The sequence below is a fragment of the Nyctereutes procyonoides genome, unplaced genomic scaffold (genome assembly GCF_905146905.1).
Source record: "Nyctereutes procyonoides isolate TBG_1078 unplaced genomic scaffold, NYPRO_anot_genome, whole genome shotgun sequence".
Lineage (NCBI taxonomy): Eukaryota > Metazoa > Chordata > Mammalia > Carnivora > Canidae > Nyctereutes > Nyctereutes procyonoides.
The window spans coordinates 28,859,441-28,887,146 of NW_026575122.1; the positions used below are offsets into that span (position 1 = coordinate 28,859,441).

General features: G+C 42.8%; 1 protein-coding gene across 1 annotated transcript in view; it reads left to right on the forward strand.

Annotated features, from left to right (window-relative positions):
• LOC129516852 (uncharacterized protein C3orf20 homolog) overlaps positions 1-27,706 on the forward strand; it is a 67,031-nt gene that overhangs the window by 34,398 nt on the left and 4,927 nt on the right. The window contains exons 6-7 of the mRNA XM_055336349.1: positions 4,143-4,440; positions 10,248-10,364. Of these exons, the coding sequence (XP_055192324.1) occupies positions 4,143-4,440; positions 10,248-10,364 (415 nt within the window). The remainder of the gene's footprint in view (positions 1-4,142; positions 4,441-10,247; positions 10,365-27,706) is intronic.

The window sequence follows — 27,706 nt, forward strand, 5'->3', positions numbered from 1 at the left end:
AAGGTGTTACTGGGGCTGGGACTTTTAGCAGCCTGTTCTTTACAGGATAGAGATCAGTACCTTAATTCCAAACACGTCTGATTTATTCAATGGTAACTCCCTGCATCCTGCTCTCAGAGCTCTCTGCTACTGTCTTGCCACTGGCAAAGGTGGTATTGTTAGGTCTCTTGTTACTCTTTACCATTCGTATTGTGGACCAGATCATACGTGCTAAAAGTTGGAGTTTTTTAAAATTATGTGCTCTTTAGGGTATAAGATTGCTAACTCTAGAAATAGCATTAGTGCATTTGAAGAGGAAAAATAAAGTGGAAGGGGGATCCCTGGGTGGCACAGCGGTTTGGCGCCTGCCTTTGGCCCAGGGCACAATCCTGGAGACCCGGGATCGAATCCCACATCGGGCTCCCGGTGCATGGAGCCTGCTTCTCCCTCTGCCTGTGTCTCTGCCTCTCTCTCTTTCTCTCTCTGTGACTATCATAAATAAATAAAAATTTAAAAAAAATTAAAAAAAAAGTGGAAGGATTTGCTCTACAAGACTTTAAGACCTTTTATTTATTTATTTTTAAATTTTCAAAAAGATTTTGTTTATTTATTCATGAGAGATAGAGAGGCAAAGACATAGGCAGAGGGAGAAGCAGGCTCCCTGCATGGAGCCTGATGTGAGACTTGATCCTGGAACTCTGGGATCACGCCCAGAGCCCATGGCAGACGCTCAACAGCTGAGCCACCCAGGCATCCCTATTTATTTATTTTTAAAGTTTTTATTTATTCATTCATGAGAGACACAGAGAGAGGCAGAGACATAGGCAGAGGAAGAAGCAGGCTCCCTTTAATGAACCTGATGTGGGACCTGAGCCAAAGGCAGATGCCTAACCACTGAGCCACCCAGGCATCCCAAGACCTTATAGGAAGTAATAGTAACTAAGATAGTGTGGTATTGGCACAGGCTAGTTAGACCAATGGAACAGAATAGAAAGCCCCAATCAGACCCAGACAATATGGAAATTTGATACACAACAGAAATAGCAATACAAACCAGTGTGGAAATCAATGGTGGTGGGACAACTGGTTATTTATCTACCTACCTATCTTAGATTTCTACTTCCCATCATAAGTTGCCAGTAAATTAAAGAGCTGAATATAAAATTCCAAATAATATAATATTTAGAAGAAAACATAAGGAGAATATTTTTATCGTCTTGAGATAGAAAATAAATTCGTAAATCAAACACACACACAAAAAACAAAGATAAGGGAGAGAGTTGATAAGTTTAACTACATTAAAATAAAAATCTTGGGCAGCCCCGGTGGCTTAGTGGTTTGGCGCCGCCTTCAGCCCAGGGTGTGATCCTGGAGACCCAGGATCGAGTCCCACGTCGGGCATCCCTGCATGGAGCCTGCTTCTCCCTCTCCCTCTGCCTGTGTGTGCGCCTCTCTCTCTCTCTCTCTCTCTCTCTCTCTCTCTCTCTTATGAATAAATAAATAAAATCTTTAAAAAAATAAAATAAAATAAAAATCTTATATACAAAAGAAGGAAATACACAAAAATCTCATTGCAACAGTTTGTAATAGTTCAAAATAGGAAACTAACAGAGCCCTGGGAGGGGGGTGGCAAAACTCACAGTTTTGGCTCAGGTCATGATCTCATGGGTGGTGGGATGGAGGCCTGCGTTGGGCCCTGCACTCAGCAGAGAGTCTGCTTAGGATTCTCTCTCTCCCTCTCATCTTACCCCTGTCCCCACTCATGCTCACTCCCTTTCTTTCTAAAATAAGTAAATAAATCTTAAAAAAAAAAAAAAAAGAAAAAGAAAAAGGAAACTACCTAAATTTCCATAACCAAGAGTTTGTAGGAATTTTTTTGTTGTGGACAACTACCATTTGTTTTTTTGACCATCCAGCATGTGAACCCACTTTCCATGTCTGGGGGCTCCTCTACTTGCCAAGACAGCATGCACTGCCACTATAGATGACAAAAATGTCAGATTCTTGCTTTCCCAGTCCCCTCTGAAACTAGGGCCCAGGCACATGACCCACATGCCACCAGTCCTATGAGCCTGCCCCAGATTTTCATGCAGCTGCAGGGGTTGCCCAAACCCCGTACGCAGGGAGGGCTGTCAGTTCCACGTGGCTCCAAGAGGCCGTGGTGGTGTGGTTCTCAAGGCAGTGTTCCAGGTCAGCAGGGCCTGCAGGGCAAGCTCCAGAGTCCGCCCAGTAGCTGTGGCTGTGACATCCCAGGTGGACAAGTTTTACAGCACGATTTGGGACACTTTCCCTGTCAGTGGACTTTCCCTGTCAGTGGACCCTGCAAGCCTGAGTCTTCCACCTTTCCAAAGATTTTCTGAGTTCTTTAATACATTTCTTTGGTTTTGTTTGTTTGCTTAAATTAGCCAGTTTGTTTCTCTTGCCCTCAGCTAAAAACCTTAACCCTGATAGATTATGAATTATGACATATTTTTGTGTAACATACATGAGAATGGCATACATCAAAATCAGGGTAAAAGTTGTGTGAAATCAGGAGGAGTCCTTGGGGCTGTAAGTTGTATCTGAAATTATACTAATGAAAAAATATATATATAGCAAATGTAGTAAAATACTAAAATTTGATAAAGCTGGGTGGTGTGTACAAAGCATTTTTCCTTCTTATTCTTCTCTTTTTAATAAAAAACCACATGCACACACTGACACACACACATATAAACTTTTACTATAATGAATACAGAACTACTCAGAATCTGAAGGTTTAGAACAACAATATTCTACTGAAATCATTTGCCTCTCTTTCCAAAAAAGGAGATCCATTACTGAGTTGGCCTGTATCTAAATTCACTAATAAACATTATAACAAGAAAGGGAGAAAAAAAGATGTTGAAAATGGGTCTAGTAGAGCATGAAAGTGAGAACTGAAATAACATATTTACATATGTGGGTTTTATTACAAGGAAATATATAATCATCATTTCTCAGAAATGTGCTCCTACGAAGGGGAGGCACCAAGACATTTTGAAAAGCACAACTTCAACAAACATAAGTGGGCATTTATCACATTCACTAAGTTCCTCAGGTTCAGCATAAAGGAAATGAAGCCAATAATGAATATTCTAATGATAATAAAAAATACTCTCCTGGCTATCCAGTAATGCTAGTTTTAAGTTAATTAAAATATCCTATATAACAAATTTCAGCATCATATAAATATTCTTTAAGTAATTAAAATTCACAAAGTTTGGTTTTATAAGCCTCATAACTGCCCTAGACGTTTTGTGGAAACATGAACTTATCCCTACATTACAGATGTTAATACTGAGGCATAAAGAAGTCAGAAGATTTACATCATGTTGAGAGTTAGTGGATAGAAGACAGATCCAAATTTAGCTTTCTGATTTCCATTCTGGCTATTGGGTTACATGGTTTATCCAGTTTATTAATAGACATAAGTCGGCTCAAAAGTATGCTACAGGTGTTTCACCTCCAGTCAGTGAAAGAGCAGCATTGTAATAGAAAAAGATACACATGGGTTCAAATTCTAGCTCTGTCATTTACTACCTGTGTCTTTAGTCAAATTATTGAATTTCCCAAGCCTTGGTTTTCCCATTTTTGAGACAGAATAGAGTATCTTACAAACCAGCCTCAATGCATTCTTCTTGCATTTGTTAAACTGCAATTAACATGCTAAGCCTCATTCTTACTGGCCAATTGTTTGCAATCATTTGGTTTAATTAAGTCCTTTGAACACATAGCTTATGTTTGTTTCAGAGCCATAGGTGCTCATGTAACTGAAAAGGTTTACATTTAACTCCCTTAGTGTGTTGACAAGTATTTTAGCATGTTGGCACATAAAGTTCTGTCCAGAATTAAATTTAAATGCTTTACCAAAGTAGCCACTTTGGTTCCTTTTAAGGTGATATTTTGTCTGTCCTTTTAGTTCTCTCTCTTTAAGATTTATTTATTTATTTGAGAAAGAGAGCACATGCATGCATGCATGCACAAGCAGACTTCTGGCTGAGCGCAGAGCCTGATATGGAGCTCAATCCCAGGACCCCAAGATCTGAGCCAAAATTAAGAGTCGGATGCTTAATTGACTGAGCCATCCAGGGTCCCCTGTCCTTACAGTTTTTAAATGTGATTTCTAACCATTATATTTCTAGGCTTCCTCCTCCTTCCATTGAGAGCAAGGATGGACGGTTTTCTTCCCAGTTGCTTTGTCCTGTGGTCCTCAGGAGGACATTGTGTGGGAAGGAAGGGGGCACATGCCAATGTAGCACTTACAGCATCCCTGAAGTGACAGACCTGGAGTATGATCACCTTATAAGCAACCAGCTGTCCTCCATGGATCAGGTCATTATAGTCCATGTGTTCTCAGCTAATGAAACGGACAAGACTATAATAGAAATGGCCAAAGTGTATAGGAAACTGAACAGATTCAAAAGCATGCCTTGCATTCAGGTGAGTGTCATGTGTATTAAGACAAACCAAACCGTGAATAATGTTACATCTTAATACATTTCCTCAGCCACACAAAGGGAGGAATTTCTCCCCTGCTTTTTAAATTGTGGTATGACCTTCAGCCAGTAAACCACCTGCCTCCCACCCCTGGTAACCACTTTTCTGACTTCCTTCACCATAAATTAGTTTTGTCTATTTTGATTTTCATATGCATGGAATTACAGTGTATGCATTTTGAAATACACAGTATGTTTTTATGCTTATTTTGCCAGAGAATAGGAATGGTAAATACCAGGCATGCCAGCATCCTCCTATCCTGCATCCCTGACAGATATTGCTAATCCTGCCTTCTTTTCAACCGAGCCTAGAGTGGGCCCTAAACTCTTTTCCCTAACTGCACAGCCCACAGCCACTACCCAGCTGATCTGAGTCGTAATTCTTTTTTTTTTTTTTTAAGATTTTATTTATTTATTCATGAGAGAGAGAGAGAGAGCCAGAGACACAGGCAGAGGGAGAAGCAGGCTCCATACAGGGAGCCTGATGTGGGACTCGATCCTGGGAATCCAGGATCACACCTGGGCCAAAGGCAGGCGCTCAACTGCTAAGCCACCCAGGCGTCCCATGAGTCATAACTCATAAAGTCTTTTCCACATGATAGCCTTTACCCTCAATACATCTAATGAGTATTCTCTGAGTCTTGTGTATTCTATCCATCACTGTGACATTTTTTCCTATTCGTGCCTTTTTTCCGATCCCACTGCTTCTGCTTATTTCAGGCCTTCATCACCTCCCGTCTGATTCTCTCCAGTGGCTTCTCTGACGAGTTTTCCTGCTTCTGGTCTTGGCACCTCTGATATTTGCTATACATTGCTGGGTGTTCTTTTTAACATGTGGACACGACTGCATCATTCTCCTGCTTACGGGAGATTGCTTACTAAAGATTCTCATGAGACTCTTCTCAGGACTTTGCTTCGGGCCAAGTTCACATTCCTTAGTGTGACACTGAGGACCACTTTCCAGTGGGGCTCTTCCCACCCTGACTGTTCAGTTCCCTGTCCCAACCCCAGTGATAGCCACAGGGGATATATTAAAGAACCTTTGCCGAGTCCAGGTTTTGTTCCCCATTAGGTGGAAGCTGAGGGCTTGGGCCATGTTGCCCCTTGCAGAGCTGCTTCCACTTAGTGGCTTTTTAAGATGTTTTGCCTTAAATAGCCCTGAGCTTCTTTTGAAGGATGTTACATTATATTCTCCAGGCCTACTGTCCCCTATATGAAGCCTGATGTGAAAATTGTCTTTCTGAATGAGAAGCTTTACTTCCCATGAGGATCCAGTATGTTTCCTCTTCCCCAGTAATGAGATTTTTGGTGCCCAACTGGGTTTCTCTTTTCACTTTGCCTGAAAGTACAAAGTTTCAAACTGAATTATGACAATAGAGTAAAAACTTATGGACCATTTATCTGAAATCCATTTCTTCTTTTAGATCCAGAGCTTCTGTTGATGCTGAAATTTTCTCATTGTATTTTTTTTAATTTGTAATTTTCTCTCATACTATTCTTACTTCCTATAAACCACCTCCAATATTTTGCTAAAAAGGCAGAATATAAACAAATTTAAAATTTAAGTTTTGGTGAAGGAAATATTATTTCGTCTAGCAGAATTGATAGGGAGCTTGCAGCAAAGCGACATGTCGTTTTGTAACTCTGAAGGGTGAAGAGAGAGGTTGCAGGTATAATTGGCTGGGTACGCCAGGGTACCCAAGATTCTTTTTCAGACTATAAAAATGAAGAGAATGTTCTCATATGAGAGACCCTAAAAGGAATACAAATAAGAATGGAGAAGATTGTAAAACATGTAAAATTTACTGAAGAACTCCAGTTTTCATCAAAAGGGTTGCCTGGTCAGACCAGGGTCTTGGCTCCCTCTTCATTCTCTTTCATTCCACCTAACCAGGGAACCGTGAGGCCTGTGTGATGCTGAAATTGTTAAGCTTGGGCCACTTGGAAGCTAGATAGCAATGAGAATTCACCAGATACTCTGGTGGAAGCATGAAGAGTGTAGACAAAGCTCCTAGAAGGTAGCCTGAGCCACAGAAGATATGGGGTGGGTTCGGAGAGCATGGAAAGTGCTGGTTCTGGAGCACTGGCAGCCCCACCCTTTCAGTTTGCTCTGAACCTAGATTCCTCTCCCCACTGCTGGAAACTTCTTGATGGCAGGACCCTGTCTTGCTTACCATTAGAACCCCAGTGCTCGTCCCAGGGCCTCGTACATGGTTAACATCCTTTTTTTTTTTTAAATTTATTTTTATTTATTTATTTATTTATTTTATGGTTAACTTCTTAAATGTTGGGGCAGCCCTGGTGGCGCAGCGGTTTGGTGCCACCTGCAGCCTTGGGTGTGATCCTGGAGACTCAGGATCAAGTCCCACATCGGGCTCCCTGCATGTAGCCTGCTTCCCCCTCTCCCTGTGTCTCTGCCTCTCTCTCTGTGTGTGTCTATGAATAAATAAATAAAATCTTAAAAAAATCTTAAATGTTATTTGTCAAGTGAATAAATGAACCAACAAATGAATGAATGTTTCTTTAGCTTGAAGGCCAGATATGAGGGTATATGGTCACTGCTGATCCTTTCCTGGTTTCATGGGAGGTGCTCTGAGACTGTGGGCTTGTGGATGGAACTAAGTCTCCCCTGAAGAGACAGACAAGCTGAATGGATGAGAGAACAGGACCATAGTCTGGAAGAGTTCAACTCCTCACTGGAAAGACAATAATGGGCATCAAATCCCAAGAGCTCTGATATACTTGGTGCAGACAGTACCTGTCCTCTTCCTTCCCCCCACCATGCCTGGCATCTAATAGACACTCAGTAAATATTTGTGGAACTGATCTGAAATGGCAAAGTCAGAATAAGATCAAGAGAGCAAATATTTATTGAGTACTTACTGTGTTGTAGCTGCTATTTACCTGGAATATCATTTAATTCTCAAAAGGACGATAAATGACTGGCTCTCTGCATGTGAGTCCATTGAGCACAGGTCAATAACTAAGACAAGACAGTTAAGTCACTTGTCCAAGGTTACCCAGTCAGGAAGTGGTGGGGCTGAGATTCACACCAGGCAGTCTCACTCCAGGACCCTAGCTTTTAAGCACCATGCTATGCCATGTAGCATTGTGGAGGAGGAAAAGCAGTGGCTAAATGGGGGGCTTAGGGGTTGGTGGACAAGAGTGGAATCAAATGAGATGAATGGATTGGGAGGAACGGCTCATATCCAGCACTTCAGAAATGTGTGCTTGGGCATGTGGAGGCAGAAGGCATGGAAGGAGCTTCATGTATATCCTCAGCAGGAATTGGCAGGCCAGTACAGCTCAGAAAAGGAGCCATGCCTGGCTGAACCCTTTTAACATTGAGGGAATAGGCCCCCAATATTAATAATATCTACTTGAGGATGAAGCTTTTTGATAGCAAATTTCTGTAAATTTATTCATTCAGATAACAGACATTCACTGAGCTCCTACAACATGCTAGGTAGTGTGTTAGGAACTTGAGACAGAAAAATGAATTAGACACCGATCCTGTCCTCAAGGAAAAGACAATCCAGAGAACTGTCATGACACACAAGATGGTGAAATGAGTGCTGGGCCAGAAGTATCAACAGAACATTTAGGCAAGAAGTGGCTTGCAGGACTAGTAATACTTGTAAGACTAGTAGGAATTAACTGGGTGAATATATCCCACAAATTGCATTTTGGAAGGCATGTTGGAAACTGCGTGTTGGATGGCAAGAGGATAGTAAATTGCAGTCTGAATCTGGGAGATGGGAAATACATCAGTATGGGGGGGTGCAGTGCATTTTGAGGGAGCTAGAAGCAAAATAAAGTTAGCAGAAGCCTAACTATGAAGTTCAATAAAGAATCTGAATTGTCCTTAAAAAGGAAGAGGAGTCATTAAAGGACTTTAAGCAGATAAGTGACATGAAAAGATTTTGTTTTTTAAAAGGATCGTTTTGACAGAATGTTCCAGAAAAGATCAGAATGACAGAGAGACCTAGTATCCCATTTACCCAGGTAAGAATTGGTCCAGCAGTGGCAATGGGAGTAGAAAAGAATGCTGAGTTTGAGTAGTAGTTAGAAGCGAGACTCTGTAAGATATGATATGTTGAGGGAAGAATTTAAGATGTCTCCCAGCCTGGTGCCTGGGTGGCTCAGTCAGTTATGCGTTGCCTTTGCCTCAGGTCATGATACTAGGGTTCTGGGATTGAGCTCTGCATTGGGTTCCCTGCTCAGTGGGAAGTCTCCTTCTTCTCCTTCTGCTCCTTCTCCTGCTGATGCTCTCTCTCATTCACTCTCTGTCAAATAAATAAATAAAATATTTAAAAAATATATATCCCAGCTTCTCGCTTGCACAGTGAGAAGAAGGGCAGTACTATTTTTTGAGATGAGGAATTCAGAAGGATGAGGACAAGAAATGTCCGTTATCTATTACCATATAACATACCACCCCAAATTTACAATCCTAGAACAGCAATCATGTATTTGCTTATGACCTGCTCAGGACTTAGCAGGGATGATCTGACTGTGCTTCACACAGCATTGGCTGGGGTAGTTTGAGTACAGCTGAAGGATTCAAGAATAGCTTCATTCATATGGCTGGCAGGTAGTATTGCTGACATTTCGGAGCCAGGGGCCTCTGTTCCTCATAAGGGCCTTTCTAAAGGTTATTCAGGTTTCTTCACAATGTGGTGTCCATGTTTTGAGGAATGTTCTAAGAGGTGAAAATGGAATCTGGAGACCTCCTAAGGCCTGGCCTCAAAAGTTATGCAGTATAATACTCTTGGTCAAAGCCTATCACAGGGCCAGCCCAGATTCAAGGGTTGTGGCAGTAGACCTCCATCTCGATAGGTAGAATGGCAAAGAGCTTATGGGCATCTTGAATCCACCATAAGAATCTTTGAAGAAGGGTGCCTGGCTGGCTCAGTCAGTACTCTTGATCTCTGGTCATGAGTTTAAGATCTCTGGGCAGAGATCTTACTTAACAACAACAACAACAACAACCAAAAAAAAAAAAGAAGAAGAAGAGAAAGATGAAAAATTCATATTGGGCATGTTGAGTTGGAGGTACCTGAGAGTCATCAAAATGGATACATGGAGGGGCACCTGGGTGGCTCAGCGGTTAATCGTCTGCCTTCAGCTCAGGCTCCTTGCTGAGGAGCCTGCTTCTCCCTCTGCCTGTGTCTTTGCCTCTCTCTCTGTCTCTCATGAATAAATAAAATCTTTTTAAAAATGTACATAGAAAAGTAGGCAATTCAAGCCACAAGTCTGGTACTCAGAGGAGAGCACCAGCTTTGGAAGACATTTGGTAGACATTTGGTAGACATCATTTTCCCTTTTTGCAAGGGAGCAAATAGGCTCAGCCCAGGTGGCTCAGCAATTTAGCGCCGGCTTCAGCCTAAGGCCTGATCCTGGAGACCTGGGATTGAGTCCTACATTGGGCTCCCTGCATGGAACCTGCTTCTCCCTCTGCCTGTGTCTCTGTCTCTCTCTCTGTGTGTCTCTCATGAATAAATAAATAAAATCTTTAAAATAAATTTAAAAAGTCTTTAAAAAAAAAGAGGTCAAGAAATAGAAGAAACATGAAAATGTCCGCTGGCTTTGGCAACACAGAGGTCTTTGATAAGTATATGAAGAAGGCGTTCCTAATGGAGTGGTAGGAATAGAGTCTAGAATTGTTGGTTCAAAGATGCAACACTGCTGAATGGAGCAAGGGATTTGTTACCCGGGATTTAATGTCTTTAAAACTTTTTGCTTTTTTAGAGTTGTTCAGATCCCTTTCGAATGCTCAAATACAACATCACCTCTGCATGTAAATTTACTGGCGGCAGTTGTCCACTTCTGGTTCAAAGGCACAATGTCATTCCAGGAATATTTTTGGTATGTGCTTTGAGATACATGAATGCTTTAATCAACCTACTATGTTGTATATGTAAATGATGTTGTGGATGATGCTTGCATGACTTAGAGATTATTCATAGGGTGAACAAGAGAAAGGAGAGAATGAAGAAACAGGTAAGTTTGAATCACAACCTTCTGTGGTACCCCCTTGACAATGGGTCTTTTTATAAGGGCAGGTTATAGCTGTGGATATTCTTCTAACTGTTGGATTATCATTACAATGGCTCTAGTGAAATTAAAAATTGAATACTGTTAACACTGAGGTGATCAATCTTTGGCCTTATAAGTTAATATGGGATTATAAATGCTAAAATTTAATTCTTGCATTTAAAAAGCTTATAAACCGGGATCCCTGGGTGGCGCAGCAGTTTGGCACCTGCCTTTGGCCCAGGGCGCGATCCTGGAGACCCAGGATCGAATCCCACGTCGGGCTCCCGGTGCATGGAGCCTGCTTCTCCCTCTGCCTATGTCTCTGCCTCTCTCTCTCTCTCTCTCTCTCTCTCTCTCTCTCTGTGACTATCATAAATAAATAAAAATTAAAAAAAATAAAAAGCTTATAAACATAATTGAGGAGATAGGATACATAATACCCATATATATTTTTAAAGATTTATTTATTTATTCATAGAGAGAGAGAGAGAGGCAGAGACACAGGAGAGGGAGAAGCAGGCTCCATGCAGGGAGCCCGACATGGGACTCCCAGGTCTCCAGGATCATACCCTGGGCTGCAGGCGGCGCTAAACCACTGTGCCACCAGGGCTGCCCCATAATAGTCATATTTTAAGACTCAATAGAATAACCTCTGTGATTGAGACAGCCTGGTATGGTAGAGAAAGCATGAACTTTGAAAATCGGCAGACCTTGGTTCTACTATTTGCTTGCTGTGTGACCTTGGGCAAATTACTAAGCCTTTCTGAGCCTATTTGCTCCCTTGCAAAAAGGGAAACTGATAACCAATTTATAAAATTGTAAAAATTCAGTGAGATCATGGGCATGAAGTGCTCATTTCAATTCCTGGCACATGGTGGATAAGTATTGAATGTTAATTCCCTTCCACCAATTTTTCAATTCAGCAAATGTATATCGAATGTCTGCTCTGTGCCAAGTACAATATTGGTTCTGAGGATGCAAAAAAAAAAAAAAAAGAGCCACAGTCCCTTCTGCCATGGAACAACTAGTTCAAGGGTAGAGGGGTGCAGTCTGTGGCTTCCTGAGAGGTATGAGATGTGAGCTGAATGGTTTTCATACAGAGAGGTAAAAAGGAGAGGGAAGTTCCAGGGAGAAGGGATGTTATTATTATGGGTAAAAAAGGTAAAGGCTTAAAAAAAAAAAAAAAAAGGTAAATGCTGGGAGCACAAGGAATCTGGAGACCTGGCTTTGCTGTTTATTCATTAGTTTGAGAGAGAGAGAGAGAGAGAGAGAGCAGGCTTGGTGACCGGGGACCAGCAGGCGGAATGGGGGCAGAGGAAGGAGCAGAGAGAGAATCTCAAGCAGGTGTCATGCCCTGCGTGGAGCCTGAGGCAGGGCTCGATCTTACAACTCTGAGATCAAGACCTGAGCCAAAATCAAGAGTCTGAGTCTGATGCTTAACTAACCTCACCACCCAAGTGCCCCTAGGAACCTGATTTTTAGTCCTGGCCCTTCCTTTATAACCAACTGTATGCGTTTGGGGTGATCTCATCTGGAGGCGGAGAGGACTGGATTAGGTCAGGGGCTCTTACCACTGGCTCCTGCCTTAGCTTCATGAATAAATGATTTCTGAGCCTCATCCTAAAACAGGTAAATCGTAATTCCTGCAGATGAGATTCAGCATTAGCTTTACATCAACTTCATTATGAAACATTTTACATACAATACACTCACTTTATTGTACAGTTTCAAAAACTTTTGACAAATGTGCATACTCTTGTAATTGCCTGTGCAATCAAATGTTGTCACCACCCCCAGAAAGTTCCCTTCAGTTCTTTCCCTCAGGCTTCGTCCCCAGGCAATCACTGATTTGCTTTCTGCCACTATAGATTAGGTTTGTCTTTTCTAGAATTCATCTAAAAGGATTCATAAAATAAGTATTCTTTTATCTGGGATATTTTAGATTTCAGTGTTTTTTTTTAAATTTTTATTTATTTATGATAGTCACAGAGAGAGAGAGAGGCAGAGACACAGGCAGAGGGAGAAGCAGGCTCCATGCACTGGGAGCCCGACGTGGGATTTAATCCTGGGTCTCCAGGATCGCGCCCTGGGCCAAAGGCAGGCGCTAAACCGCTGCGCCACCCAGGGATCCCGATTTCAGTGTTTTTTAAAAACTTCCCTGGAGGGCCCCTGGGTGGCTCAGTCCACTGAGTGTCCAACTCTTGGCTTTGGCTCAGGTCATGATCTCAGTTATGAGATCAAGCCCTACATCCCGCTCTGAGCTTAGCATGGAGTCTGCTAAAGTTTCTCTCCGCCCCTCCCCATGCTCGCTCACTCATTCTCTCTCTCTCTCTCAAATAAATAAACCTTTTTTAAAATAAAAAATAAATAAAAGCTTCCCTGGATAATTTTAATGAGGAGCAATGGACTGGATGATCTCTCAGGGTCCTTCTAGCTAAAAAAATCATGGTCTCATCTGCTAGTCTAGAGATAGACATTGCATTTTAGGAATAATGAGTGACTTGTTATTGTAATAATTATGATAATACTAACACTAATTGAACTTTTACAATGTGCCGAGGCACTTTGCTGTTATTCATTGTATATTCCTACCTAAATCCACATAGCAGGGATCATGCCTGCTATTTATTTATTTATTTATTTATTTATTATTTATTTATTTATTTATTTATTTATTTATTTATTTAATACCTCAGAGGGGGTAGGTGCTAATATTATCCCTGACAACAGAGATGGAAACTAAAGCTTAGGGAAATTAAGTAACCCATCCAAGGCCAAAGAGCTACCTAGCAAGTGGTGGGGTGAGGATTCAAACTCAGATTTCCCTCCAATAAACAAGAGACTTTACTTTTAATCAAGATACTACAAAAGCGGGATCCCTGGGTGGCGCAGCGGTTTAGCGCCTGCCTTTGGCCCAGGGCGCGATCCTGGAGACCCGGGATCGAATCCCACGTCGGGCTCCCAGTGCATGGAGCCAGCTTCTCCCTCTGCCTATGTCTCTGCCTCTCTCTCTCTCTGTGACTATCATAAATAAATAAAAATAAAAATAAAAAAAAAGATACTACAAAAGCTCCTACGAGGTGAAGTCTGAGCCCCCACTACTTCAGGAGTGTAAAGTGATACCAGATGAATGCTTTCAGTTTGTTGATGAGTTCCAGCTGGGGAGAAGAAACTAATTTAAGTGTACATTTAGCAAGAAAGGCTTCAGGCAAAGAGCCTCTCACCTTAATATGAAAACTAAGCCGATTTGTTGCAAATGTCAAATGACAGTTCAGACTAAAGAGACTTCAGGGCACATGGGTGGCACAGTCAGTTAAGCATCTGACTCTTTTTAAAGATTTATTTATTTATGAGAGACAGAGCAGCAGAGACACAGGCTCCATGCAGGGAGCCCAACATGGGACTCGATCCTGGATCTCCAGGATCACACCCTAGGCCGAAGGTGGCGCTAAACTGCTGAGCCACCAGGGCTGCCCAGCAGCTGACTCTTGATTTCAGCTCAGGTCGTGGTTTTGGCTCAGGTTGTGGTCTTGGGATCATGAATTTGAGCCCCTCATTGGGTTCTGGGGTCCGTGCTCAGTAGAGAGTCTGCTTGAGACTCTGTCTCTTTCCCTCTGCCAATCCCCCACCCCACTCGCACACTTGCAGTGCATGCTCTCTCTCTCTCTTTTTCCCTCTCTCTCTCTCTAAAATAATAATCTTAAAAAGACCAGAGAGACTTAGGGGATATGAGATGGGGCAGAGGCTGCATCCTGCATGTCTTTTGAGATATATACAAAACTGAGATAGCAAGAATAGTTCATCTACTGATATCACTCTAGTAAATAACCTCAAGTTTCAATCCACATACTCACACACAAAAAAATCTATTTTTAGTTTTCAAAATACACATCCACTGTCACTATGAACAATGAACAATAAGTCTTATTCTCTGGTAGGGAAATCTTCTCACAGTACCTGGCAGGTGATCAGATACCTCCCTGCTTCTGCAAGTTCATTTGATCCTGTGAGTCTTGGCAGACTTGCTTGGTTGGTTATAGTCTATGCTTCCTATAAATTTACTGGTGGTTAAAACAACAAAACAAAACAAAACAAAAAAAGCATGGGCACAATGAAAATGTGTGTCTTCCTTAAGTTGCCCTCATCCGTGACGCCCAAATCCAAGTCTTGTCATGAGATCCTCCCAGTTCCTTGTAAGAGAACAGCGAGATCACCTAAGGCTGGCTGCCCAGCCAAGAGCAAGGCATAGCCTCAGCCGGCTGAGCCGTCTGTCCACTGGGTGACAGTGTTGATCCGTCTGGTTTAAATGTGCTTTGTCTCTGGGCCAGAAAACTCCGGGAAAGATTGCAGCCAGATGGCTTTCTGAGGGCCTTGGAGAATAGCTCTGCCTTTCTTCTCAGAGTGTGGCAGAGTCAGTCTGCTCTCTTCATTTTTCAAGAGAAAATGTGAGGTGTAGAATTGTTCCTGTTACCACGTCAGGCTGGGTTTCTGTGGGCAAAGTGGCATAGAGGGCGGATGTGATTGTCCATAAGAAGTTAACATGTGTTTTCTTCATAGTGTAACGAAGGCAAAAAGCCTCCAAATAACATTGTGAAAACTCATTTCAGCTCTTTATCCAGATGCCGTGGGATGGATTGATTCTTTACCCAAAGTGCTCACTCTTACACAAATGTGCTAGCATATGGGACGTGCATTACCCAGGCTCTGAAGAGGGACAAGACTGTCCGTGGAGTATCATTTCCAACTTGCCAGGGCACAGTTTTACATGGTTCCATCTGTTCTGACGTGATCCCTGTCTTCAGGAGGAGAAATAAAGAAGCAGAACAAATACTGTAGTACAATTCGATGTGATCAGGAGAAATGATAGTTATGATAATGCAAGGGGATGGGAAGGAAGGATGGAACCATCCATATTCCCACTTTATTTTTTTAATTTTTTTAAATTTTTATTTATTTATGATAGTCACAGAGAGAGAAAGAGAGAGAGGCAGAGACACAGGCAGAGGGAGAAGCAGGCTCCATGCACCGGGAGCCCAATGTGGGATTCGATCCCGGGTCTCCAGGATTGCGCCCTGGGCCAAAGGCAGGCGCCAAACCGCTGCGCCACCCAGGGATCCCCATATTCCCACTTTAAAGGACAAAACAAAATGAGTTGAGTGTTTGCTTCAAGATGCTAAGAGGGTTGGTTTCAGCAATTTTTTGTTCTCTACCTCTTCCCCCTCCCTGAGATGGAAAGGGTGATGATTTAAAATATTGGGACTCTTCAGTGAGCAAAAAAGTCATGTTAATGTGATACTGTGCTCCAAACCCTTTTTAAATCAGTTTGAAAAACTAAAATAGATTTATCAATTTAAGAAATTATACCACAGGGGCAGCCTGGGTGGCTCAGCGGTTTAAGTGCCTGCCTTCGGCCCAGGGTGTGATCCTGGAGTCCCAGGATCGAGTCCCATGTCAGACTCCCTGCATGGAGCCTGATCCTCCCTCTGCCTGTGTCTCTGTCTCTCTCTCTCTCTGTCATGAATAAATAAATAAAATCTTTAAAAAAAAAAAGAAAGAAAGAAATTATATCACAGAAGTTTTTTAGCACTAAAGGGTTGTTGTTGTTTTCTCCTTTGCTTTATTTGATATTGTTTGGTCTGATCTATTTGTGCTGATAAGTTAGCACTTATATTTCATTACACTTAACAAAAGCTTTGGGGTTTTTTTTTTTTTGATATTTAAAAATATTCTAAAACTGCAGTCATATTTTCTTAGGGAGTTCTGCTGGAGTTCTGAGACCTTCAAGTGTGGGTTAGAAATCCAAACAGGTTGTCTGACTGCAAGAAGATTGGGCTCTCACTCTCTAGGGCTCACACCGACATTGAGCCTCACAGAACAAAGGGCCATAGAAGCCAGAATGTGACGCTCTTGAGCTGTAAGCGACTTCCCTTGTCTCTGCTCTTTGGACATTTCGAGGCCTTCTGGGCCTTATCTATCACACCTAGACAGCAATGGGCCTACTTAGGGCAAGCTGTAAGCACTATGATATTCTCTTCATGTGCATATTAAGGACATTTTATCTGTGTTTTGCTATTCTCTACCCAGCAGGGGCCTACTGGTTCATCCAGCAGAAAGAATAAAAGGATTTATGAGAGGTGGCTCCCAGCAGGGGAAGTTGAGGACTTTCTGGGACTCACCAGAGCAGAATGGATTTTCTTGGGAAGCAAAGCCAACCTGCAGGGTGTCCCAGCATGTCTCTCTGCTTCACCAGCAAGACACAATGGAAATAGAGAATGGGTTAGAGGCGTGTGCACCTGCAGGCTCCAGGAACACCTCCTCTGTTTATCTCTGCAGACATGTGCACAAGGTGCATTCTTCCTCCAATTTCTTCTACTTCTTCATTCTCTAATGAAGGTTTTTGGAGGCTTATGTGGTTGCTCTGTGAAAAGCCAGCACCATCGATAGTTTGAGAGGAGGGTTCTAGTAGCAAAACCCAATTTTTTTAAAATGTAAAAATCCTAAAGTAGAAGATAAAAATCATCCATGCTTCTGCTAACCAGAAATAAATACCATTAATGGTTCAATGTATATCTTTCCAGTGTCTACACACACACACACACACACACACACACACTCCAAACTAGGGTCTTAAGGTACATATAACAATATATTATAAGAATTTCCCTAATCATTAAGTATTATTTCTATATTCTTTTACAGCAGCATCATTTATGTTGGCTGAATAATATTCCAATATAAGCCTGTACCATGATTTATTATTTAATATCTCTCTTGTTGCTGAATACTAAACTATTTTAAAGAAGAACATTTAAAAAATAGAGCTGTCTCACAACAACATAGATGGAACTAGAGAGTATAATGCTCAGTGAAATAAGTCAGTCAGAGAGACAAATACCATATGATCTCCCTCATACATGGAACTCAAGAAACAAAACAAACGAGCAAAGGGGGGAAAAGTAGTGAGAGAGACATTAGAGCTGTCTAATGTGGAAAGGCAGACCTTTGCAAAGCAGTGAGCTCACCTTTTCAGAGGCTAGAGTATAATTTTTGAAGGGACAACTCAGAAAAAATTAGCTACCTTGAGTGGGTGCCTTCTTTCTATTCTCTGGTCCCATTTCTCTTGGCAGTTGTTTTCCTGCCCAGGATTTACCCTCTTTCACTGTGCTTCAGTTTTGCCTTAGTCTTAGGATCCTGGCTGTCTCCTCCCCACTCCTTAGTACCAGAATCAGGAATCACTGATTTTGTGTCTCTGTCCTTACCATAGGACTTTGGAGCCAAAGAGGAGAGTCCCTTTCCTGGGCAAAATGACCAAGTATGCTCTAGACCCAATCACCTTGTCTATTTAATAGTCAAAGAGCTTGGCATCACATCATAGAAAAAAATATACTAGGCCTTTAATGTTCTTTAAAAATGGGATATTATTTAAGATGGGCACAAGAAAGAATTGGCAAAAGAAAATATATCTGTCAAGTGGATGCCCTCTATGTACAGTACCATCAGTATGTGTACATAAAGAGTGAAAATAATTCTGTCGTTAGTTATAAAGTTTAGCAACATTGTATCCATCTCTTGAGATCTTGATTCTGACTTTGATCACATGAGGGGTAGGACCCCACTCTTCTTAATTTTATTGTATCCTTTACAGAGGTTACAAAGTCAGTGTTTGTAAGGCCAATTTGTGATGAAAGAGTACATTTAATATTTAGAATCCAAGAATCCAAAGGACATCCCTAACTGTTTCCAAAAGGCAGTAGATAGCTTTCATTTTCTGTTTGGGAGCCCACTGTGTAATCTGTATAAGTAAAGTGAAGCCAGTGATTTAACTTCAGACAAAAAAAAAATTTGTTGGATGTATTTCAGCAACTCTTATTATCAATCAGAGGGAATAAGCCACATTGTCCGAGGAATGATGTGTTTATAGAAAATTATAAACACAATTCTAAATGCCTCTAATAAAACACTGAATGGCAGAGCTTCAAACTGAAACAGCTGACAGACCGATGGCTGTGTGGTGACACGCTGATTTGCCCCTTCCTCAGCTTCTCCCAAGCTGGCTGTGATTGCTTCCTTGCACCCAGCCACCGGCTCTCCGTTTAGGGCAGACCGCCTAGCTTTTAGGGAAAAAAGGCCTTCAGATCAAAGTCTTTGTTGGATATTAAATTTCTTTAATGAGCCCCTTCCTTCCTAATAGTTTATGGTATTCCCCTTAGACATTGGATTGGACTCAAATTTAGTACAAATGATTAATGGTAACTTTTATTGAGTAATGTTTTCATTTATAAATTGTTCTCTATATCTCATTTGGTTGAATTCTTATAACAATTCTGTGAAGTTGGCATACCAAAGGTCATTTTATCTCTTCCTGACTAGGGAAGCTGAGTTTAAGTGGTGGAGTGGCTTATCCAATATCACACAGCTCATCAACCCTGTGGTTGGGTTGGCAGCTTCCAATCCGATAATCTTTCTATTGCACATGAAAAGGTAAAGAGAGGAAGTGTAAATTGATGCAGCTGCTGTGGGAAACAGTATGGTGGTTTCTCAAAAAAATTAAACATAGAATAATTGGAAGCAGGGACTTCAACAGATATTTGTTTCAGGGGAGCATTATTCACAATAGCCAAAATGTGAAAAATCCGAAACAACCATTGACGGATGAAAAGATAAAGCAAATGTGGTATACGCATGCAGTGAAATGTTCTACCTTAAAAAAAAAAAAAAAAAGAATAATGTGTGCCATGTCGTAATACGTGGTGTACTGTCTGCCCTGTGTGATGATTCTGATACAAGCTGTGACTTGGATGAACCCTGAAGACATGACGCTAAGTGAAATAAGTGGGACACAAAAGGACAGATATTTGATGAGGTACCTAAAATAGCCAAATACATAGAGACAGAAAGGAGAACCGTGGTTTCCTGGGGCTTGGCAGACAGGAGAAAGGGGATTTATTGCTTACTGGGTACAGAGTTTGTTCAGGATGATGGAAGGTTCTGGAGATGGCTGGTGGTGATGGCTACACAACAATGTGAATGTCCTTAATGCCACTGAACTGTATGCTTAAAAACACCTAAAGCGGGATCTCTGGGTGGCTCTGTGGTTTAGTGCCTGCCTTCAGCCCAGGGTGTGATCCTGGAGACCTGAGATCGAGACCCACATAAGTCCTGCATGGAGCCTGCTTCTCTTACTGCCTGTGTCTCTGCCTCTCATTCTCTCTCTGTGTGTCTCTCATGAATAAATAAATAAAATCTTAAAAAAAAAGAAAAGTACAGCACAGGGAATATTGTCAATCATACTGTGATAATATTGTATGGGGACTATATTCACCTTAGTGAGTATCACATATGTACAGATGTGTCCAATCACTGCCGTACACCTAATATAACATTTTATGTCAACTCTACTTCAATAAAAGAAGAAAAAAGTGGCAGCAGTAGAGCACCCTAGGCAATGATTAGAATAAGTTGGGGCCAAACAGGCAGGGGGTTGTGATCTGTCAGGGATGAGGCTTTGATGGGGGACAGAGATGGGGATCACTTGAGGATCTGTGCCACCACCTGGTCAGAGTAACTAGGGTGCCTAATCTTTTTTTTTGTTGTTGTTGTTGTTAAAGATTTTATTTATTTATTAATGAGAGACACAGAGAGAGGCAGAGACATAGGCTGAGGGAGAAGTAGGCTCCCTGTAGGGAGCCCCATGTGGGACTGGATCCGGAATTCTGGGATCATACCCTGAGCCAAAGGCAGATGCTCAACCACTGAGCCACCTGGGTGTCCCAGTAGGGGGCCTAATCTTATTTCTCAAACCTAAGAGGTACTAGCTTGCCGAGGGTCTGTCCTGTCAAATACCCTGGTTTGTTATTGAACTGCTGGGCCTTGTTTCAAAAATAATAGGCAGCCGTTGTTGAATCAGAGGGCATAGGATTTAGAATTTTGTCTCCTCACCAAAGAAACAGAATGGGGAAGGATGAACTGCAAATAGGAAAACCAGTTCCTTTGATCTGGATCATGAAGGAGTCAAGGTATTTCAGAGAGCATTTCTGGTTGAGGTCCCCTCTGGGAATGCTGGCATTCCTCCGTGTTCTCCTGTGAGTCCTCTCCAAACTCCCATACTCTTTTCCACAGACTCAGCAACTGTCTCTGTGTACTAGTGACACACAAATCTCCAGCCTGGGTCCCAGCTACCCGAGCCTTGGACCCATAGACACATATGCCTCCTGGACTGCCCCACTTAGGGGTGTTTTAGGTAGCTCAGAGTCAACATGTCCAAGACAAAATCCATCTGGATCATAAAATGTATGGTGGAGAAGGCATGAAGATAGTTGCAAAAGATGAGACTAGACCAGATCATGCTAGGCCTTGTGAGTCATGAGGGGAAAGAGGAGATGTAGAGGAGGGGGAGAGAGAAAAAGAGGGAATGGAGGGGGTGAGGAAGGAAAAGTAGAGGAGAGATAGGATGAGGAGGGAGAAGAAGAGGAGGAGAGAGAGGTGGAGGGTGAGGAGGATGGGGGAAAAAGAGGCGGGGAAGGGAGGAAGGGTACAGAAGGAGGAAAAACATGAACTTGATCGTAAGGAATGAGGAGCACTGAAGTATTATAAATAGTGAGTGACATGAGTGTATATCCATGGTTTAGAAAGATCACTGTCAGTCTGATATATAATGATAATATATCAATACTGATATGATAATATCAATATGATAAGATAATGAATTGGAGGGAGACAAAACTGTGGGCAGGGAGAACTTTTAGGGAGCTTTTGGGGCAATCTGGGTGGGAGAGGAAGGAGGCAGGGGACCCAGAGCAGCGACTCTGCTTGGGCTGGAATCCTGGAGGGGGAATGGCATGCCTCAGAGGCCGGCAAGGTGATGCCAGTGATGTTGCCCATAATCCTAGGAAAACTCTAGGGAACAGAACCCGGGCTGCTTAGTCACCTGCCTTCTCTCCACCTAAAAAGTCTCGTCTCACACGAAACCTCCTTCGTTGCTTCTTGGCACAAAATACTGAGTGCCTACTATGTGTCCAACACTATATAGTAAGCGAGGAAAAAGAGTGATAGCAAGACAGAGGGACAGCAGCGAAGGATGCCCCCCTCATGCTGCTTAAAAGATTCTGGGTTTTGTTTTTTTTTTTTTTTTAAGATTTTATTTATTTATTCACAGAGACACACACACAGACAGAGGCAGAGACACAGGCAGAGGGAAAAGCGGGCTCCATGCAGGGAGCCCAACGTGGGACTCAATCCCAGGTCTCCAGGATCACGCCTTGGGCTGCAGGCAGCGCCAAACCGCTGCGCCACTGGGGCTGCCCTGGGTTTGTTTTAATTAGGGAGCCTGTTTCCTATGAATTCACTCATTCATTTGTTCCTTCCCATCCTTTCCTCTTTCTTCCCTCCCTTTTCTACTCCCAGCCCGCCCCCCAACAAATCATTAGAGTTCAAAATTGATTTTAAACCCTCAGGAAAAAAAAAAAAACAACCCTCATAGGATCTAAAAGGATCCCAGTGGGTCCCTACATATGACAAGAGTATTTTTGTTGAGATGTATTTTGTATTTGATGAAGTCCTGATTAAGTGTTTGAAAAGACCTCTTGGATAAACCATGACAACATGCTAAATGAAAGAAGCCAGACAGGAGAGGCCTCTCATATTGCATGTTTTGTGTATATGAAATGTCCAGAACAGCCAGATCCTTGAGACAGAAACTAGATTAGCAATTTCCAGAGATAGATGGAAAGGAAATGAGGGGTGACTCCCTGTTGGTGTGGGCTTCCGTTTAGGGGAATGAGAATGTTCTGGAATTAGATAGTGGTAAGGGTTGTACAACCTTGTAAATATACTAAAAACCATTGAATTGTACATTTAAAATGGAGACATAATGTTCATACAGTTTTTTTAAAAGGACCTCTTCCCCCTTGCCACCCTAAAAAAAATACCAAGAAAGAAAGAATGTAGTAAGAGGTCAAGGTTACAGGTCATAAAAATTGTTTTTGCTGTAGAAGCTGTGAATTGGGTTTCATGTAGAGCTATCCTAAGAACACAAACTAGAAAACTATTGGTTTCAGCCAGCTAATGTTCCTACATTGATTATTTTGTATCAAATTTCAAAGGCTTCCTTTCCTTCAGAATTTGTAAATGTACCTTCTTTTTTTTTTATTTAAGATTTTATTTATTTATTCATGAGAAGCACAGAGAGAGAGGCAGAGACATAGGGAGAGAGAGAAGCAGGCTCCCAGTGGGGAGCCCAATGTGGGACTTAATCCCAGGACCCCGAGATCACACCCTGGGCCAAAGGCAGACACTCAACCACGGAGTCACCCAGGCGTCCCTCTAAATGTACCTTCTAATCATAAATACAGTGAATAACAAAAGGTAGTGACAGTTAAAGAGATTTATGTTTTTCTAGTTTTATCCTTCGCTCTATTTATGGTCATGAAGACATATATTTTGTTTCTTAATCAATTAAGGATCTTTGGTCACAAGCAGCAGACACCCATTCTGACTAATATAAGGGGGCAGGAGAGTGGTTTTGGAAGGATTTAGGGTAAGCCACAGAATCAAAGACAGACTCTATTAGCTCCTTTGTAGGGCAGCCCGGGTGGCTCAGTGGTTTAGTGCCGTCTTCCGCCCAGGGCCTGATCCTGGAGACCTGGGATGGAGTCCCACGTCAGGCTCCCTGCATGGAGCCTGCTTCTCCCTCTGCCTGTGTCTCTGCCTCTCTTTCTCTCTCTGTGCCTCTCATTAACAAATAAATAAAATCTTAAAAAAAGAATGTATTAGTCCCTTTGTAAGACCACAGCTGGTGGCCTTATGAAGCAGGGCAGTCGGGGTCACATGCACCACCACCGGATGGCACCAGCTCTTAGTGGGGTCCCTCTCAGCCTGCCTTTCACCTGCAGTCCATGAGAGATAAAGTCTGATTGGCCTAACTTCAATCACTTGTCCAACCACATGCAAAATACACCCCGAGATCACATGTGTAGCCATGAGTTGCAGTTTTCAAAAAGTCTTCGTATGTGCATGTCCAGATTCCAGTGGGTAATATGAACAGAGAAGCAGAGCTGTTGGGAGTTGAATGACCTTGAAAATTTGCTTCCTCTGTATGGTGCTTCTAGTTGGGAAAGCTGTGTAACCTTCCGTCAGGGCTCTTCCTGGGTAAAATATTGAGAATGAAATTGCTCTTTATGCTTCCAAGTAAATTACACGGTCACTGCATTTCCCTGCCCGGTTAACATAAAGACTGGCAAGGAGAATTGAGGAACTGAAGCTTCACACGGGGAGAAGTGTACAAACAGCTCAGTCTTAACACCTGACCCAGGAGGAGCCATGAAAGATGGACCATGGAGACATAACTACTTACAGCCATTTTTATAGGCTCCTATTTCTCCTCTAAGGAAAAAAAATACTGTGTAAAGTTTAAGAAAAGAATTAACCTGAAGAAAACCAACTAATGAGGCAATTGGAAAGAACTGAAAATTTCATTCTGTTTTCTTTCCAAGTCTAGCACTTCCTTCATTAAGACATGGCTTTGAAACCTTTAAAGTTAACTTCAAGTATGTGAAAACCAAGAAAAATCTATAGAAACAGTTGGTTTAAGCATGTCTGGTTTGACTCTGAGGACTTAGAATGTAGGCTCTTCTGGCTAGGAGGCTAATCCTATAAGGCTGCATGCACAGGGTGCCTCACTGGCTCAGCTGGTGGAATGGGCAACTTTTTTTTTTAAAGATTTACTTATTTATTTGAAAGAGAAAGAGAGAGTGGTGGGGAGGGGCAGAGGGAGAGGGAGAGTCTTAAGCAGACTCCCTACTGAGCATGGAGCTCAACGTGGAGCTTGATCTCATGACCCTGAGGTCATGATCCTGAGATCACGAACCGAGTTGAAACCAAGAGTTAGACCCTTAAGTGTACCACCCAAGTGCCCCTGGAGTGGGCAACTCCTGATCTTGGGATTGTGATTTCGAGCCCCGTGTTGGGGGTAGAGTTTAGTTTAAAAAAAATGTTGCAGGGATCCCTGGGTGGCTCAGCGGTTTAGTGCCTGCCTTGGGCCCCAGGGCATGATACTGGAGTCCTCGGTAGAGTCCCACGTTGGGCTCCCTGCATGGAGCCTGCTTCTCTCTCTGCCTCTCTCTGTGTGTCTCTCATGAATAAATAAATAAAATGAGACAGAGCAGTGATCAAATTTTTGATGAAGTGAGAACATAAGCTTTGGGATCAGAAACCTAAGTTCGAATCCTAGGTCTATGATTTATTTTTGTGACTTACCTCAGTTTCCTCATCCACAAACTGGGGAGAAAAATCACCTACAGCTACTGTTGGGATGTTGTGAGGGTGGGATGAGTTAGCATATCAACAGGGCCTGGATTTAATGGCTAGATTTAAGTAAATGCAATCTTTACATGTTGCTCATGGGGTTGATGTGAGACTAATTGTCCAAATGAGAAATGGTATGTTCAAATAAGAATGTATGTTGTTTTGTTTTTTTTAAGATTTTTAATTTATTTATTTATGAGACACACACACACACACACACACACACACACAGAGAGAGAGAGAGAGAGAGAGAAAGAGGCAGAGACACAGGCAGAGGGAGAAGCAGACCCCATGCAGGGAGCCCGATGTGGGACTCGATCCCAGGACTCCAGGATCATGTGCTGGGCCGAAGCCAGGCACTCAACTGGTGAGCCACCCAGACGTCCCAGAATGTATGTTTAAATTAGAAAAGTATTTAAAAACTATTGCTAAACCAAAAAATATTAAGTTCTTATTTTGAGGAGAGGGAGTTACACTTAAACATGGGTATGGAGCTGACTTTTAAGCTTTTGATTAGTGATGGTGGTGTGTGTGCGTAGATGTAAAGGGTTTAACGGGTGCCTTAGCTATGTTGAGCCCCTACTCTATTTTTTTTTTTTTAAGATTTATCTATTTGAGAGAGAGAGAGAGAATACATGAGCAGCACGTGGGGAGGGGTAGAAGGAGAAACTTTAGCAGACTGTGCTGAGCACAGAGCCTAATGGGGGCTCCATCCCAGGACCCTGAGATCATGACCTGAGCTGAAATGACACTTAACCAAATGAGGCACCCAGGTGCTTCTCCTTCTCTATTTTTTTAGTACTGCCTGAACCACAGCCTTTCCTTCCCTTGTTACCTTACTTACTTTTTACTAGGGCAGTAGTCCCCAAACCTGACCATACAGCTGTGGAGCTCTTTCAGAAATATTGACCTTGTGCCGCCGAGAGCCTCATTCAGTAGGTCTAGGGGGAGCCTGAGTATTTTTCAATAGACCCTAGAGTGATTTTTATATGCGACCAGGGTGAAGAGCAGGCATTTCTCTTGGCCTCTAGGAAGAGATGAGGGTAGCTCATCTCACGTCTGCTTTCTTTTCCATTTGCACCTGCTCTAGAACCTCCCACCCAGTCCTACTACCCAGTGGCTTTAGAAACCTTCCATCTGCTAGTGACCCCGACGTGAGCATCCCCACAGACAGGGTCTCCCCTGAACTCCGCGTGCCTCCCCGGTCCAATGTGCTACTTCACTCTCTCACCGGAACACTTCACAGGCATCTTGATTTAACTTTCCCCAACAGAACTCTTCATTTTTTTCTCCAAAACATGTCCCTCCCCATTTCTTCATTTCAGGAAATGACCCTTGCTCACTGTACTGAGACCAAAAATGCTGAAATAATTCTGGACTTCTCTTTTTGCATACCCTCCTGGAAATCCTCCTGCCGATCCTGAAGCCTCTACCTTCCTAACACGCCCGCCATTCACACCACCCCACCGCGCCAGGCAGCACCCTCTTTCACGAGGGCTCCTGACTTGTCTCTGCGTCTGCCCTTGCACCTCTACTGTCTGTCCTCCATAGCGACTAGAGTCATCTTTATAAAACCTAGGTCAGATTACAGCACTTGTCTGCTGAGAACCCTCTCCTGGGCACTCATCACACTTGAGGTAAAATCCCGGATCTTTTCTGTGGGCCACACACTTCATGTCATCTGGCCCGCCTCTTTCCACCTCCCACCTGCTCAGCCACCCTGGTCTCCTTGCTACCCCTTGAGCCTTTACATGTGATGCTCTCTTCGCTGGTTGTTCTCCAGAGAGTTGCACAGTTTATTCTCTCACATAATCAGATCATAGGCAAAGGCTACACCCTCCGTGGCCTGCCCTTTCCACTGTGTCTAAAAGAGCCCCTTACACTATCCATCCCTTACTTCTTTATTTGGCACTTATCACTTACGTGGCGTCTCATCCATCTACTGGTTTATTATGTGATCCTCCCCTGCCCCCCCCCCCCCCCGTGAGGGCAGGGACTTTGTCTTGTTCATTCCTGTATCCCAGTGCCTAGAAAAATACTTCCTTTTTTAAGGTTCTATTTTATTTATTTATTTTAAAGATTTTATCTATTTATTTGAGAGAGCATGTGTGCAAGCAGATTGGAGTGGGGAGCAGCAGAGGGAGAAGGACAAGCAGACTCCGTGCTGAGCACAGAGCTGGCTGCAGGGCTCAATCCCACGACCCTGAGAGCATGACCTGAGCTGAAACTGAGTCGGATGCTCAACCTACTGAGCTGGCCAAGCGCTCCAAGGTTTAATTTTTAAGGAAGCTCTACAACCAACATGGGGTTCAAACTTACAACCCTGAGATCAAGTCACATGTTCTATCAACAGGAGCCCCAAGTAGATTTTCAGTAAATACTGGGATGCCTGGGTGGCTCAGCGGTTGAGTGTCTGCCTTCCCCTCAGGTTGTGATCCCAGTCCCCGGATCTTAAAAAAAAAAAAAAAAAAAGATTTATTTATTTATTCATGAGAGACAGAAAGAGAGAGGGGGGCAGAGACACAGGCAGAGGGAGAAGCAGGCTCCATGCAGGGACCCCGATGCGGGACTTGATCCCGGGACTCCAGGATCACGCCCTGGGCCAAAGGCAGGTGCTTAACCACTGAGCCACCCAGGGATCCCTAAATAAACCTAAAGGAAAAAAATGATTTTCAATAAATACTATTTGACTGAGTGAATGAACACTCACCATTCCTCCCATCAGGAATGCCAAACCCATTTTTACTTTGCTTTGCCCCTTTCATTTATCAGTCAAGTCTTGCCCCAGCCTTTGGCAAGGCCCAGGCATTTCTATAAGGTAGGAATTTCCCAGGAAAGAGGGAAAGAGGGTGGGGGGGGGGAGAGAGATA